At 39.7% G+C, this 17,534-nt stretch overlaps 1 protein-coding gene across 1 annotated transcript; it reads right to left on the bottom strand.

Moving 5' to 3' along the window:
• Positions 1-8,122: 8,122 nt before the first annotated feature.
• Positions 8,123-9,191, bottom strand: LOC138878741 (uncharacterized). Its single transcript, XM_070158430.1, has 2 exons — positions 9,094-9,191; positions 8,123-8,912 (listed from the first exon to the last, which is right to left on the bottom strand). Exons 1-2 carry the CDS (start codon positions 9,189-9,191, stop codon positions 8,123-8,125), a joined length of 888 nt encoding a protein of 295 aa, XP_070014531.1.
• Positions 9,192-17,534: the final 8,343 nt, after the last annotated feature.

Here is a 17,534-nt window from a genome sequence, read left to right as displayed (position 1 = left end):
TATTTTTACAAGAATGTGAACATTGTTTAAAACATGTCTTTGGATTACGTCACATGAAATGCTCCCGCAATCCGGAACACATTTTTATTCAATGTTTTGGGATTTGGATTTGGGTTGCATGAAATACGCACCCGAGTTTAAGAAGATAATATTATTAATTACGCGCCTAAAGCGACTAGCGTATCATTATTTTCGGTAGGGCCGAAAAATTTGCTAAACGACTCCTCCCGAATTCTAAGCAATTAAATGTACATTTATTGAGGGCCCCGCAATCTATACATTTTATTAAGCGAGGCTCATCTCATTTATTTTAAATGGACAAATCTTAAAGCGACTACATTTTTCTATAAAAATTAGTCTCTAAAATAAAGGAAGAAAATCCTAATTAATTACTAGCTTTTATTTTATTTATTTAAGAAAACATGACATACTAATTGCTAGATTAATACAAATATTGATGAAAAGGAATTTTATTTAAAAAAAATTCGAAATTATAAATAAAATAAAAATTTGACAACTAATATTCAAAAGAATCAAATACAGCTAGATAAAAACTCAGCGTTGTTATAAAAAAAACTATTGAGATTAATTATTCACAACCATTTAAAACTAGATTTTAACCATAATTACTAAATCTTTTTAGAAAGTCTTTTAGACTTAAACGAAGTTTCTAATCTTGCCTGAACTCAAATGCCTTAATGCCTAATTTTCGAAAATCAATTCAAATTCATGCCTTAACTAAATTTATCTACTTATTCATGATTAACCTATTGTTGATAATTTTGAAACCTTTATAACTAGTGAATTAACCTGTTTTGCCAAACCGATTCATTAAAGACTAACTTATGTTATTTTTTCTTATTTCAATTATTATTCAGTAATAGATGAAATAGTTTAAATACAATCGATAAAAGGAAATAAAAATGATATTAAAACTTCAAAATTTCATTCTTCATATGTATTCATGCTTCCACATTATTAGCTTTGCAAATAGCTAGTATTACAGTCGTGTACCTGGTATTGGAAACAAAAGATGATGAGAATCAGCAGCAGTAATAACAATACAGCACAGCAACAACAGTCCAGCAGCAGTAACAACCCAGGAACAGAGTTTGCAAACCAGTGGAGCAGTAATCCCAAAAAACAAAAGCTTCAAGCTTTGATGAAACAACAATTAATTCTGATTTCAAACAATGAAAGAAAGCAGAAGATTTATTTTTTTAGTTTTTATTTTTATTTTTAAAGTTTAAATATTTTTTCGGAATTTTCTCTCTCCTAAATGTTCAGCCCTTTTTTCTCTCTCTTATTTTCTTTCTGTTCTTCTCTATATTCAGATTAGTTCCTCTATCTGTCTTCCCCCCTCTCTTCTAATTTCAAGACCTCTATTTATATAACACATTCCCAAACTCAATTAAAATCAATCACTTTCTCCTACCAAATCCATTATCTTCCCACTCACCCACATTAAATTAAATAAATATATCAACCCCACCCCATTATATTTTGTCCACCATGCCTAACATAAACAAATACAAGATTCCCCTACACTAAAATTTGTCTTGTCCCCCATTAAATTAAACAATTATATCAAAACCCACCCCATTATTTTTTGTCCCCTATGCTTAACATAAAAAATTACAAAATGTACAATTCCTAAACTACCCCTCCGACCTTACTGAAATTACCAAACTACCCCTGAACGTACTGCAAATTACCAAACTACCCCCATAAGCTATAACAAATCAATTAATCACACTCAACTAAAATATAGCCAATATGACCAATTTCTACACAAATTCACACAACAAATCACATGAACATGATTTCTTCAACATTTCAACAACAAATCACATGAACATGATTTCTTCAACATTTCAACAACAAATCACATGAACACAAATTGAACAACAAAGAACAACTAAAATTTGATTGAACAATATTTTTAGCAACAAACAAACCTATTTTCAGATTCAACAATAGCAACAACAAACAAGTATATTTAGATTTCTAAATTCAATAATATTGAACTTAAAATTAACTCTAACAACATTACAACCAACAATTCCTATATTAAACTTAAACAAGATTATGAGACAAATTCAAGAAATAATCATAAATGATAAACAATAAACAAGAAAATTAAACTATACAAATTTCGGATTCAAGAACAATCAAACAAAGTATGAACATGAATGAGTCTATTTTAACACAACAAACATGACGGATTAAATGACTCAAACAACATTAATAATTTTTGGAAAATACATAACAATATGAAACAAATTGAAGAAATAATCAATTAAATTTCAATTTGAATCTAACAAACATTAAACTAACAAATGCTTACCTAAACAATAAAACAAACATGAAATAAACATGAAAACCCACTAATTAACTTTCCATTTGAAATCTGAAAATTAATTCAATCAAAACACATGAACAAACTAAAAATTAATTCAAACGATAGACATGAACAAAACAAGGATCGAACATTTATCGATTTTTACTTCGAAAAATATAAAAACGAAATAAACTCAAAACCAACTAACTGGAGATGAATCAATGACGAACTCGATTGTAAACAAATCTGTCCGGGCCTCGACTCAACGAAAGACCTTCGATCTTTGACGAGACGAAGAAGATGAAGCAACGTGAAGCAAAAGCAACTGCTACGACGAGCAGCAGCAGCAGTCCGTCGAGTGAGGAAGAAGAAGCAGCATGAATCAGTAGCAGCTGGTCGACACAGCTGGAAGGAGGAAGGGAAGCAGCAGCTCGGAGGAGTTGGTTTGGATGCGTCGAACGTGGAAGAAGCAGCTAGAACGGAGCAGCAGTAGCGCGATGGAGTTGGCTTTGATGAAGAAGAAACAACAACGTCCATGGCGACGTGAAGCTGGTTGACGAAGCAGTGGCGATGCAGCAATGGCAGACATAGAACCAGCTTGGCCATGGAAGCGAGTGGTCGACGAGGCTGTTGTAGCGTCGTGGAGGAGGGAACGCAGCGAAGGGGGAAGCTGCTTGGTTCGAACGTGGGGTGGGGTTTGTTTGGAAGCTGGCCGGCTATGTGGGGGGGGGCAGCCATGGCTGTTTGAGGTTGGGGGTCGTTTGGGGAGAAGACGAGAGAGAGAGAAGGGGGGGGCGGATGGGATTAGTTTTTACGGTTTTATTTTTTTTTTGTAAAATGTAAGATAAAAGGATGTTGGGTTATGGACTGGGTCGACCCAGTTCGAAATGGACTGGGTCGTTTTGGAAGATTGGGTATTTTTTGGGCTTGTGGCTTGAATTTGAAGAAGAGGTCCAATTCCGACTTTCTTTATTTTTTGCTCTCTTTTCTTCTTTTATTTTTCTAAAACTAAATTATAAAAATACTTAAACTATTATTAAAAACTAAATTAAGTTATAAAAGCGCAAATTAACTCCCAATAACAATTAACGCACAATTAAGTAATAATTAAACATAAAATTGTATATTTGGACATTAAATGCTAAAAATGCAAACGATGCCTATTTTTGTAATTTTTATTTTTTGTAAAACAAACTTAGTTACTAACAATTGTATAATTAAATCCTACATGCGAAATGCGACATACTTTTGTATTTTTAATAATTTAACAAATAAACATGCACAGACAAACATACAAATAGTTACACAAAAATATCACAAAAATTGCACACCAAGAAAAAATATTTTATTTTTGAATTTTTTTGGAGTAATTCTCATATAGGGCAAAAATCACATGCTTACAATAGAAATACTAGCGGTGTCTATATTCTTGATTCCCCATTAGGATTATTATTATCTTCTGTTCATGAGTCTCAAAATAGTACGCAGTTGAAAAAGTTTATCCGGAAGGAATATTGAGATTATTACATATTTTTCATGCATTTCACCCATTTATACATGTGCATTGACCCATGACTAGATGGCATTATATACGCGTATATATATAAATATATGTATATGGGATATGGGAAAAGGCTACGGCATTATATACGCATCACCACCTGATTAGATGGTATATGTTGATGATGTTGCCCACAGTAGCCGAGACGATATGATGGGATTCCCTCAGTGGCTTGATGATGTTATGTACACCCATACCTATGCATGGCACGATATTTATACGCACGTGCATGATATTATAAATATTTCAGAATTTACAAAGTTATTCATATTTAAAGACGTGTTTCTTTATTCCATGTTTCATCTATGTCGTTTACGTACTAATTTTCATGCCTTACATACTTATATATTTTTCTTACTGACTCCCTATTTCACGGAGCCTGCATTTCATGCCCGCAGGTGCAGGTAGGCAAGCTGACGGTCCCCCTTCTTAGGATCCCTGATCAGCGAGAGTTGGCGTGCTCCACTTGATCCGGAACTGCTTTTGATTTTGGTACGATATGTTTGTGTATATATATATATATATATATATATATATATGTATGTATATATATATATGAGGATGATGTGGCTCAGTCCCATCTTTGTACAGTTATGTTTCTATTAGAGGTCTGTAGATAGTATGTCTAGTTGGATAGTATGTGGCCTGTCGGCTTCCAGTTTTGATATGTATGTTGTCTATAGTAGCCTTGTCGGCTCGCCCTACGTATGTTGTACGTATATGTATGTATGCCTTTTGGGCAGATTTCCTTCATGTGTATTATTCTCGTAATTCAACAGATATTATTCAGGTTTATATCTTAGGCGCGTGATTAGGGGTGTTTGACAGGTAGGACTCGGGCACCCGTCGCGGCCCATCGGTTTGGGTCGTGACACTTACCCACTTCGTAATATTTTGCACAAGCCCGAACTTTCGGGTCAATTGGCCAAATGGGCCGTCAAACTCAGTGGGTACGATATCGAGTATCAACCCCGAACATCCATCAAGTCTCAAATTTTAGCGGATTTTGTGGTTGATTTCACGCCAACCCTCGTACCCGAAGTTAAAAAGGAACTCTTGTTAAAATCCGGCACATTATCGGGGGTATGGACCCTTTTCACAGACGGTGCTTCTAATGTGAAGGGGTCTGGGCTGGGCATCATTTTGAAGCCACCCACAAGTAGCACTATTAGGCAGTCTAGACTAACAATGAGGCCGAGTATAAGGCCATGATTTCAGGTCTCGAGCTAGCTAAAAGCTTGGGGGCAGAGGTCATTGAAGCCTAGTTTTACTCTTTATTGGTGGTGAACCAAGTAAACAAAAGCTTCGAAGTTCGAGAGGATAGAATGCAAAGGTATTTGGACAAGCTACAGGTAACTTTGTATCGCTTCAAGGAGTGGACTCTAGATCACATACCTCGAGAACAAAACAGCGAGGCCGATGCACTTGAAAACTTGGGATCATCAGTCGAGGAAGACGATATTATCCCAGGGACTATCGTCCAATTATCGAGATCTGTGGTCGAGAAGGGTCATGCCGAGATAAACTCTACAAGCTTGACCTGGGATTGGAGGAATAAATATATTGAATATTTAAAGAACGAAAAGCTCCCATCGGACCCTAAAGAGTCAAGGGCCCTATGAACCAAAGTTGCCCGATTCACATTGGATGAAGATTGAACACTATACAGAAGGACGTTCGATGGACCATTGGCGGTATGTTTAGGGCCGGGGGACACCGATTATATTTTATAAGAGGTCCATGAAGGCACTTGGGGGAACCACAACGGTGCCAAATCTTTGATTCACAAAATCATTAGAGCAGGGTACTACTGGGATAGCATGGAAAAAGACACTAAGGAGTTTGTTGAAAATGCGATAAATGTCAATGGTTTGCACCGATGATCCATCAGTACGGAGAGAAACTTCATTCAGTCCTATCCACGTGGCCATTCATGAAATGGGGGATGGATATTGTCAGCCCTCTTCCAACGGCCCAGGTAAAGCTAAATTCATTTTGTTTATGACTGACTACTTTTCTAAACGGGTGGAAGCACAGGCCTTCGAGAAGGTCAGAGAAAAAGAAATTATAGACTTCATCTAGGACCACATCGTGTGTCAATTTGGGATGCCTCCTGAAATCGTGTGCGACAACGAAAAGCAATTCATAGGCAACAAGGTAACGGAGTTCCTCGAAGAACATAAAATAAAATGGATCTTATCGACGCCGTATCACCCAAGCAGAAATAGACAGGCCAAATTGACGAACAAGACTATCATTCAAAACTTAAAGAAAAGGTTGAGCGATGCCAAGGGGAAATGGAGAGAAGTTCTACCCGAAGTTTTTAGGGCATATCGAACGACATCGAAGTCCAGCACGGGGGAAACCTCGTTCTCCTTAATATATGGCTCTGAGGCCTTAATTCCAGTCGAGGTCGGGGAACCTAGCACCAGATTTCGACATGCAACGGAGGAATCAAATCACGAGGCTATGCATACTAGCCTCGAACTATTGGATGAAAAATGAGAAGCTGCGCTTGTTCAGATGGCTGCACAGAAGCACATAATCGAGAGATATTACAATAGAAGAGCCAACCTTCGCTGCTTCGGAATCGGGAACTTAGTTCTAAGGAAAGTCACCCTCAATACTCGACACCTAAACGAAGGGAAACTAGGCTCGAATTGGGAAGGACCATATTGAGTCATCGGTTTCATCGAAAAGGGGTTTTACAAACTTAGCACAATGGATGGCGAACAATTGCCAAACAATTGGAATGTATCACTACTCAAATGATATTATTGCTAAGGTATGACTTTCTCCTTTTTCCATTTGTATTTGATACTAACTTATTGCAGGTGTTTGATTGAGGCGTCGAAGAAACTCTTCAACACGAAGACCTTAGGTTATAAAGCACGCGTTGCACTCTTTTTCTCCCAAATCAGTTTTTATCCCGAATGGGTTTTTTTCAGCGAGTTTTTAAACGAGGCAACAATTATGTGCTACCTGAGAAAAATTCAACAGTATCCACAGCTTCTTTTCAATCAACCTCGAATATTGGGGGGCATCAACCTCGGAGGTTATATTTTTTAGAAAAATACTTCATGTCAAAGGGTCTTGATAGGGAAACCTTATAATGGGCCAAACGGTCGAGTGAACCGTGTCCATATAGATTAGTCAAGTCCCGATGGAAAAACATGTATGCATGTATAAATTATTCAAAGAATCATTTTTTCTATATCAAACACTGTGTCTCAAAGAAAATTTGCCACTATACGAGCTCCATACTTATGATTTTTTGAAAAATGGCTCAAGGTCCAAGCACAAATATACCTCAAGCACTCGGGGACTTTCATCGACAATCAACATATTCGAGTTATCTAAACTCGAATTCATAAGACCTTAAAGAGGCACCTCTCAATCTATAGGCCAAGGCCATCTTTCTCGGGGACTAACACCTTGAACAAGTTAAAAGTGTTATTGGGGAATAAGCCCAATAAGCATACCTAAAGGCTATGACCAAATTAATGCGGCCCGGAGACGTCCGAACCTTGCAATCAAAATAAGACTTCAAGTTCTTTGAAAAATTGATTAAAAAGTCTAACCTTGGCAAATAATAAAGGGGCTTCGATAAAATCAGCCCTCAAAAAACCTTAAGAGGTATCAAAATTATCTTAACACAAACGTGCTAAGGCACAAATAGCAAAAGGGTTTCAATCAACATCGAACCCTCAAAAAACCCAATGGGTAAAAAGATACATGCTTAGGCATGAAGAAATTTTTCACTAAGTATTTTAAGCCAAAAGAGGGGAATAATAGCCATCTTTTAGAGGCCATAACTGCCTGATCTAAAAGAGCCTAAGGGCCAATGCACTTCAAGTTATACACTTCAAGTTCGAGAACTTGTTCTCACTCAATCCGAACCCAAGGTTCGATCATCTCGAGCCCATATAAACAATAACTTGATTATGGCTCAGGGACTCACCGTTATCCGACACAGGCCCTTAAAGGTCTATGCCTCAAAGTTCGAACCTTGTTCAAACTTGACCATGGTAACTTCGAGGAAGACACCCGAGACAAAGTCTCAGCATAAGATTGTGCTAAAATTTTACAAGGCAAACAACATATTTATAAACATCGAGAAGGCATTCAAGAGAAAGTTTCTTTTATATATATATTTGATAAAATATATGTACAAGAGACCAACAGAGGTCTTACAAAAAGAAAAAGAAAAAGAAAAAATCCTAATTATGCTTGGGGTTGGTTTCTCCCTCGGGAGCAGCTCCTCCTTTGGGCTCCTCATCGTTATCAGACCCGCCTTGGCTGCCTTTATCATCATCATCAGAGAAGACGAGAAACCTAGCATCAGCTTCAAGTGCCTTAGCTTGAGATATCTCTTTGGAAAAGTTGTAACCTCGAGCATGGATTTCCTCGAGCGTCTCCCTCCATGATTGGCACTTGTCCAGATCATTTCTCCATCGCTCTCGATCAGAAGCCTCACTTAGCTGCATTTGAGCAGCCTCAGCATCGGCCAAGTGTACGGCTATGGTTTTGGCGGCTGCGATCTTCGTCTCCCCGACCTCTGCCTTGGACTCAGCAAGCTTAGCCTCGAGCTCGTCGATCTTTTTGGCTTGGGATGAAATCTTCTCTTTAGCGCCTTGGAGTTGGGCCTCAACCGATGCCAGTTTGGCCAAATCAGCCTCCTTCTCCGTAGCAAGGCAGTCCATGTTCTCATTCCACCGATTGTAGTTGGCCTTGATCTGATCAACCTTCCCTCGAAGTAGCTCGATCCTCTCCAGTTTTTTCTGCAGCTGAGACACCGAAGTATTAGCCTCCATAGTTGGGTTGAGTAGACCGTACTCTTTCAAAATGATAGTTACCTGCTTGTCTAGCTCGGCCTCATCCTTACGAGCCTTGGCCAAGTCTGCTTGAAGGTCCCTGAGCTCCTCCTCCTTTTGACTACAAAGGAGCTTCAAAGTGTTCCTTTCATCCGAGGTCTTCTGGAGCTCGGCCTTGCATTGGCTCAGGTCGGCCCTAAACTTGGTGAAAGCATGCACAAAAAAAAGAAGCACAAGTTAGGATAAAGGGAGAAGAAGGAGAAGAAAGTTGCGACAATGGGAATTAATACTTACTTGAGATAGAAGGCTTTGGGACTCTTCAAAAAGGGTGGATGCGTCGTTAAGATCAGCGGCATCATCAACCCCGGAAGGGATACTCTTCACTGGGGATTCCGCCTAAGTTAGGCATTTGCAGAGCCCGAGCCTCCCTTATGGCCTTCTCAGAATAAGCCGGTAGAGATGGAGAGTGACCCATTGTCATAGCCCAGAGCATATCACTCAGGGCGCTCTGTTCAGCCTTGGGGATCTCGGAACCTGTCCCTCCGGTGTTCTTGTTGATGGCCGAGGAATAATCTCAACCTCATGCGATTTAGGGGCTTTGCTCGCATCTTTCTGCGAAGCCTCCTCATCACGAGGCAGGGTCTATGGCCTGGAGGGCTTGGCAGCTTCAACCAACTTCCTGGCTCGAGCCACCAGCGCTGAGTCTTCACCCTCATCTTTTTCTTCTTCATCATTCAGCTGGTGGACCGATTCTATATCCACAGGAATGATATTTCTACTGCCTCTTCGAGCTGGAGCCTTTTTATATTGAGGACCCTCGAGCTCCATTTTCCTCTTATTAACTTTCTCCAATTTTGGAATTGGGGACTCGGTCTCCTCCCCGGGCGGGGCCGGCCTCATCTCAGAGACATCTCCAATACCTACACAAAGGGGAATCAAGTATGAGTGAAAAGATATCCCTGATAAAGGAGAAGGCATTAAAAGCATGAAAGATGAACTTACCATGGTGATTTGATTCCTATCTGCCCCTTCAAGTCACGCCAGCAGCGCTCGGTGTAAGAGGAAGTTGCGGCTAGTCTTTGAACCCAGTCTTCGAGGTTGGTAACTACATGAGGCATCCAAGAAACCGCTGCAAAATAGATAAAAGCATGACATAATGTAGAAATAAAGTACGAAGGCTAATGGGTAAAAATTTCACTTACGTTCGAAGTTCCACTTCTCTAGGAACTGCATTTTCTCCTCAGGGATGATGTTGTAGGTCCTCACTTGCACGAACCGGCTCATCCAACCCCGATATTTATCCTCGTCGTAGCTCGCAAAAAAGGCCTTGGTCGCCTGGCATTGGAGCTTGATTGACCCTCGGAAAAACCGAGGTCGGTATAATCGGATGAGGTGGTTAAGGGTGAACTCCAGCCCCTTGGCTTTGCTGGAGAAGAAATGGAGCATGATCACTATGCGCTAGAAAGAGGGGTGGATCTAGCCGAGGGTGACCTGGTTCCTCTTGCAGAAATCGAGGATGATTGGATCGATAGGACCCAATGTAAAGGGGTTAGTATAGGCACTTAGGAACCCCTCCACATGGGTAGTGATACTCTCCTCGGGAGCGGGGATCTGTATCACGACCTCATTCCCCCGGCCACAATCTTTCTTCATGGCCACGAGGTGTTTCTCTTCTATCGAGCAAATATATCTCGATACGTGCTCGCATCGACTAGGGATCGATGGGGGATTTTCGACTTTAAAGTCATTCTTGTGACACAGGGGCCGGGAATAATATCGTGAAGGGCCGATGCTTTATCACCGATCGACCCTAAAGAAGAGCTGGAAGCTTTCTCCTTTTGAGGAATGATTTTGGAAGTTTTTGCCATTGATTCAGGTTGGAAGAAGCGGAAAGAGGTGGAGTTTGATATTTTTTTGTGCTAAAGTGGTTGGACCAACAGGTAGTGAAAGAGAAAGATGAAGAGAGGAAGAGAGTAAGAAAGTTTGAAGGTGGAAGCAAAGTTCTTAATTCAAATATAAGCCCTATATTTATAGGAATACGATGACGGTTCAGTGACGTTAGTGGCCGACCGCCACTGGAAAGCATTTAATGTTTTGGGGAAATGAACCGACGGGATGTTTCGATCATCTCGAGCGCTTACATCACGGGGATAATGTCATCATCTGGGTCTGCAAAAAATCGAGGTTCAAGTCATTTCTTATCATCTTATTCTAAGAAACGAGGGGACTATCTGTATACGGTGGAAATTGGGGCCACCCAATTTCGTCCTTCAATGAAAAAAGTGATACCATGTTGAGAGACAAGGACGCTGCGCTCGGGGTCGAGGCTACTTTCCAATACCGAGGTTGAGGTCGGTATCATTTGCCGAGGTCAGAAAAAGGCCCACTTCGAGATAATACTATTATGATTTAGTAATAGAAAGAGCGAGATTCCCGCAATGGCCTGAAGATCACGGTGTAAATTCCGTAATGGATTAGTCCTTGGCAGTTGGACAGTTGTCCAATAATGATTCCCTACTACAATTAGAAGTGTACCTTATTTAGGACTCCCCTATTAAATAAAGGGGAGCCGATTCATTTTTAATGGACCATTCATTGACAAGAGAAAATACATTCATCACTTTCTTGCTTACTGTTCATCAGAGTTGCCTTATAATTTATTGTTCTTACTAACCCACCTCGAGACTGTCATAGCTCGAGGTCGAGATCTGGCTTGCACACTGGTTTGACTTACTCTATTCTTCAATTTATATATTTAATTCCTTGTTTATCAATTGGTATTGGACTAAATCACATATCCTTAAAATCACAATATACGTTTAATTGTTACTCAGATTTTAGGGTAAACAATAGACATAATATCAATTTAGCTATATGTTAATTAAAAGGGTGTATTTGTTAATTTAAAATTTTATTTTTATTTTATATTCTTAATTACATTATTCAATAGAATTTGAATCATGAGAATTAGATCCAATTGGACAAGGTTTGGTGATCACATATTTATTTATGCATAAAAAATCTTTTAAACTGAACTGAATTAGTTCAAAATGGACCCAACTGAATCAAATCAAAGTAATCCAAAATGGATCGAACCGACTGAATGTACACCTTAATTCAATCCCGTTCACTAATGATCGATTACATTAAGATAGTGGCACCCGTAGCTTTTTTTGGTCAACAGCCGAAATTATATTAATTTAAACGGTAACATTACAAGGAGATCGTTTCAATACATTACAAAAGGAGTAATCAAAATGGTGATCATTGGAGTGATCACTTGCAAAAAAGTGGTCGACAGGTGATCATGCTCTTGATCTGCAAAATATGTGCCAAGTTCACGTGAATGCAACCTGTAGGATAAGTTCTCTGGGCCAAAAATCTTCACAAGTCTTGGGCAGGTAGCTCCCTATTGATCAGCCAAAAGTTGTGGTAGCAAAAAGGTGGGTGGCTAGGTGAAGACTGTCGTTTGGTCCGGCATGTTTGAAGAGGCTCCATTCTGAGCAAGGGTATATGCAACGTAATTTTGCTCCCTTTATGTGTGGGTAATAGGAGGATTACCCAGCTGCTGGAGTAAGTACCTCCATTCTATTAACGTGGATGAGTAGTGTAAATTGTGTTTGTTAAGCATCGAGATTACTTCTGTAGAATCCACGTTCACTTCTAATGGTATGAGTTGATGACGCCGAGCTAATTGCAAAACCTGTAATAATACATGTAATTTCATATAGGTGGATTTACCTGTGGGTCTTGTGCCCATGAAGCCTAGTAAACAGTGTCCCATGGCATTTCAGAATGCTCATCCTATACCATTTTTGGTTGGATTGCCTTTGGCAGCTCGGTCAGTGTTTAATTTAATTATACCTATACGTGGGGGTGCCATTTGACATACATGTTCGTGGGTGCTGGTGGTTGTGAATTTTGTTGGATAAGATAGTGATATTTTACTGCTTGTGATAGCATATTCTAGGTTGAGCGAGGGGTAGTGAGTGTCATTTAAAGAGGTAGTGATTTTGGAGTTTTCAAATATGCCATACTATATGGAATTAGTATACGTGGGGGAAAGTGGAATGGTAGGCAGGGAGAGTTAGTGATTAATTGGTGGATGATTTGGATGGGTGGTGAATGTAGGAGATCACAAGTGTGTAAGGTATGCGCAAGCCCCAATTGAGTCCATATGGTGGATGTACTAATGCATTGGAAGAGAAGGTAGGTAATTGTTTTTTACTTTGAAGACAAAGATTGCATGTATTGGATTGGGTGACATGGATATGGTGAAGGTAAGTAGTTGTGGCTAATCTTCGGTGTGATATTATCCAAAGAAAGTATAGTATTTTTGGTGGTAGGTGGAGTTTCCAAACCCAATTGTGTGTGTAGGTAGTTGTATGGTTTTCTAGTGTGTGGTATAAGGATTTAACGGAGAATTGGCCACTCGGAGTCAGTCCCCAAATGAGCTGGTCAAAGGAATGAGGGTTAGTTAAAGTTGGAATATGGGTTTGGTTTTCAATAAAAGGGTGGGTTCTAGGATGACGAATGAGAGTGAAGTGGCATCAATTAGATTGTTGAGGATGTGGTGGCTGACTGTGGCAGTTATTTCATGAGAGGGTAGCGGTCCCTCTATAGTATTACGAAGGATAATATTAGTTCCAAGCCATGACTCGTTCCATAAATGTATGTGTGTTCCGTTGGCAATATGACATACTATGCCGCGTTGGCAAAATTTCCAACCTAGATGTATGGCTTTCTAGATAAGGGAGGTGTTATGGCTTTGGGTGATGTTTGTGTATTTAGTCAGTAATAGGGATGACCACAGAGTGTTGGGACATTTAAACAAACGCCAAGCTAAATTACCTAGAAGTGCATTATTTTTAGTAATTAAGTTTTGAATACTCAGACCACCTTGATGCTTAGATTTTTGTATTACAGACCATTTAATCAAGTTTAGTTTCTTTTTATGCTGAGTAGTGCCCCAAAGAAAATTTCTGTGATAGTGGTTCATTTTGGAGATAACTTGGGTAGGTATTTTGATAAGTTGCATAACATGATTTCGGAGGGTGTTTAAGGTTGATATTATAAGGGTAGCACGTCCTGCCATCGAAAGCATATTGATTTTCCATCCTGACAATTTGGCTTTAAAGTTGTCTAAGATAAAAATCTTGGGATGTTGGTTTATTGACAAACAAGGGGAATCCAAGATATTTACCAAAAAGGACGCTCTCCATCATATTAAAGGAGCTTAGTACAAAAGATTTGTCCATTAGTATAACATTGCGGGAGAAGTAAATTTTTGATTTAGTGAAGTTAATACTTTGACCTGATTTTTGTGTAAATTGGGTAAGGGTATCAATTATAGTATGGACACTAGAGGTGGTTATTTTGGAGATAAGGGTAATATCATTTGCAAAAAGGAGATGAGAGAATTGGGGTCCGTTGGTTGAGAGTTTTATGGCTTTCCATTGTTGATAGTCAACTAGTTGGTGAATTTGGCGTGTGAGTCTTTCCATGTATATTATAAAAAGGTAAGGTGATAGAGGATAGCCTTGCCGTATTCCTCTCGAGGGGGAGAAGAATGGGGAAGGGTGACCATTGATCAGGATTGAGATAGTGGAGGTGCTGATACAAGACATTATTAAGGAGATGATATTGTTAGGAAATTAAAGAAGTGTAATGTTTCTTTAATGAAGCCCCATTCCATCTTATCAAAGGCTTTTTCGAGGTCAAGTTTAATTAAAAAATTTTCTACTTGACCTTTCTTCTTGCGGAAGTAGTTTAGAATTTCCTGAACGATTATGGTATTATCCGAGGCTCTGCGCCCTTTTAAGAAGGCAAATTGCTCCTAGCTAATTATTCTTGTTATGAAAGGTTTAATATGATGCACAATGATTTTTGTGATTATCTTGTAAATAATATTGCAAAGATCGATGAAGCAATATTGAGTGATGAGTGAAGGGTGCTTGATCTTAGGAATGAGGCATAAATAGGTTTTGTTAATTTGAGTTGGTATTTGACAAGTACTAAAAATCTCATTACAAAAAGAAATTATTGATTAAGTAACTTGAGGCCAGTATGTTTGATAGAAAAAGGGGTGTAGACCGTTTGACCCTGGTGATTTAAGGGGTTGGAAAGAACGTATGACATGATGTATTTCCTGAGGGGTTAATGGGCGTGTCAAGGTTGTATGATCCATGGCAGTTAGTGTGTGAAAATCAGGGTTGGGCTGCTTAATGTTGGAGTGGGCATGAGAGGTAGTGAATAATGTGTGGTAATAATTATAGATCAAATTATTGACTAGGGTTGATCCGTAATCCAATTTCCTCCTAAATCTTTAAGAGTTGTGATCTTATTTCTCCTTCTTCGTTGTAGAATGCTGATGTGGAAAATTTTTGTATTAGCATTACCTTGTTGGAGCCAATTGATTCGTGACTTTAATCGCCAAAAGTCCTCTTTCAATCTAAGCAATTGATTAAATTCTTCTATGAGGTCTTTTTCTAGGATTTGAAGGAAATGGCTAGTGGGGTAACTAGGGGATGATTGAAGACCATTGAGTCGAGCTAATACGTTTTTCTGTCTTTTAAAAATATTACCAAAAGTGTGTTAATTCCAGTTTTGGACATTTTCAGTGAAATCATTAATTACTTGGAGCATATATTTATGAGGAGTCCAATTATGGGTAATAAGAGAGTGGGAGGACCAAATGGTTTCAAAATGAAACAATTTTTTTACGAGGAAAATTGAGTTTCAATTTTAGGAGTAACGGACAGTGGTCCGAATGGGTTCGTGGGAGGTGTTGTACATTGGCTTATGGAAAGAGGTTGAGCAATTCATAACTACAAACAAATCCATCTAATCGTTCTAATCTTCTATTAGATAGGCAGAATTTGTTTGTCCATGTGTATCTACTTCCTCTAAAGCCTAAGTCTAATAAATTGCAATAATTAAGGCATTGGATGAATTGGTCACATCGTGAGTTATTAATAGGGTTACCCATATATTTCTCATTTGCACAAGTTAGTTCATTAAAATCGCCCCCGAGTAGCCACAACATAAGGATATTATCATGCATGCTCATTAAATTAGCCCATAATGAGGTACGTGCATGCAAGTCATTTTTGCCATATATAACGAAAAATAACCAAGTAGTAAGGTTAGGAGGTACCTTTACAATAGAGTGGATAGCTTCCGAGGTGACTTCGATTTGATCAAGCTGGAGTAGGTCATCATGCCACAATAGTGCGATACCACCTGAGTGTCCTTGTGCTGGGACTTGTGCCATGTTTGTAAAACCAAACTCCTCCTTCAATTGAGCATGGCAGTAGAGGTGAGTTTCTAGTAGAGCCACGAGGGCAGGTTGGTGAAAATTGAGTAGCGAACGAAAATTTCTCTTGAAGTATTGGGACTGAGCTCCACGACAATTCCATATGATAAACTGCATTTGATTACTGTGGAGGAGTGACAGTGGTGGAGTCTGTGGTGTCTCCACTTGTGGCGCTGTTAATCCCATTAATGAGGGGATCAATAGTAGCCCGTACTTTTATACCTCTGGGTTGTTTGTTGGGCGAAGATTAAGTGAGCAGCTTTGGCGTTCTGTGTGGGCACATGATGATTACCTTTCTTGCATATTGTTATTTGAGGTCATAGTATTTGTTGTTGTTGAGGAAGCACAAGATTGGTTGAGTTTCCCGTATGTCCGCCATTGTTGATTCCACTTCGAGTTGCTCTATTTCGTCGAGTGTGTTGGGAGTGGCTGGGGGTGGGTGTACTAAAGTCAGTTAATAAGGTGTCGCTTGTGCATGTAGTAGTGATGGAATATGAATGGTTGACCTTGGTTGTATCCATGGTATTAGAGAGTAAGGTGGGAGTTGTGGTGGATAAAATGGGAGCTCCATGGGAGAGGTTTGATTGTAGTATAGAGGGGGAAGTGAGGTGTGAGTTTGGAAGTATTGCATGGATGAGAGAGGATGCATGGCCCAGAGGAATTGGTTGTAGAGTTCAACCCCCATCCTCATGCCTTCCGTTACTATCTGAGCAATATCACTGGGGTTTTGAATCATGAAAATCACATCCTGACCTTCCACCTCCATCGTGAAGGTGAGTGCATGTTCCTATAGGCTCATTTCTAGCCATGATTGAGGGTAAGCTTGTGTGGGGGTATATTGAGTGATGTATAGGGGTGGCAGGTGGCGAGGGGGATCATTCTAAGGGTGGATGATGTTTCGATTCATGGTTATGGGATGGTTGAGTAGGGGAGTGCTGGAGTAAGAGAGTGTTCTCCGGTGTTGGAGGTTTAATGATAGGCAATTCGTTGGGTTGTTGGTTAGTTATGTGAGGGAGTTTATGTGTAGTAGGAGGGGAAATGTTTGGTATGGGAATTAATGATGCATTGGCAGGCTTAGAGTATATTAGAGTGGTCAGTGGATGCGGTTGATTAGATGGTGTAATTGATAAGGTTTTCTGGTAGAGGTATTGTCATATGTAGGTGTTGCATATGGCATAGGGGATAAGTGTTGGGCTGAGTGAAGAATGTTAATTTTGGGAATAGGCTGTTGAGTTGGCTGTGGGCTTGGGGAAGCAGGTATGTTAGGACCATCATGAGTTTGGTTAGTGGATTGTGTACAAGTTGATGTTGGGGCGAGATGTGACGGAGTAGGCGAGGTGGCATCCATGTCAGTTGTTGGAGCCACGTGGCTTGAGGTGGTGGGTGCTTGGGGTGACGTGGGAGGAGGAGAGGATGCTTGGTGGCCTTTGTGGTGAGCAGGCGTGTCAATGCCCATTTGAATTCGGCTTTGGATGGCATGATCTGTTTGAGGAGAGGATGTGA

This window comes from Nicotiana sylvestris, chromosome 9 (genome assembly GCF_000393655.2).
Source record: "Nicotiana sylvestris chromosome 9, ASM39365v2, whole genome shotgun sequence".
Classification (NCBI taxonomy): Eukaryota; Viridiplantae; Streptophyta; class Magnoliopsida; order Solanales; family Solanaceae; genus Nicotiana; species Nicotiana sylvestris.
The sequence above is the reverse complement of the archived record's forward strand: the minus strand, read 5'-3'. Positions and strand labels throughout refer to the sequence as shown.

Bases quoted from the DNA above. Each gene is read 5' to 3' on its own strand.
- LOC138878741 (XM_070158430.1), bottom strand. From the start codon at position 9,191: ATGGGTCACTCTCCATCTCTACCGGCTTATTCTGAGAAGGCCATAAGG. The intron at 8,913-9,093 runs GTATCCCTTCCG...CACCAAGTTTAG, and splicing joins GGCGGAATCCCCAGTGAAGA to GGCCGACCTGAGCCAATGCA.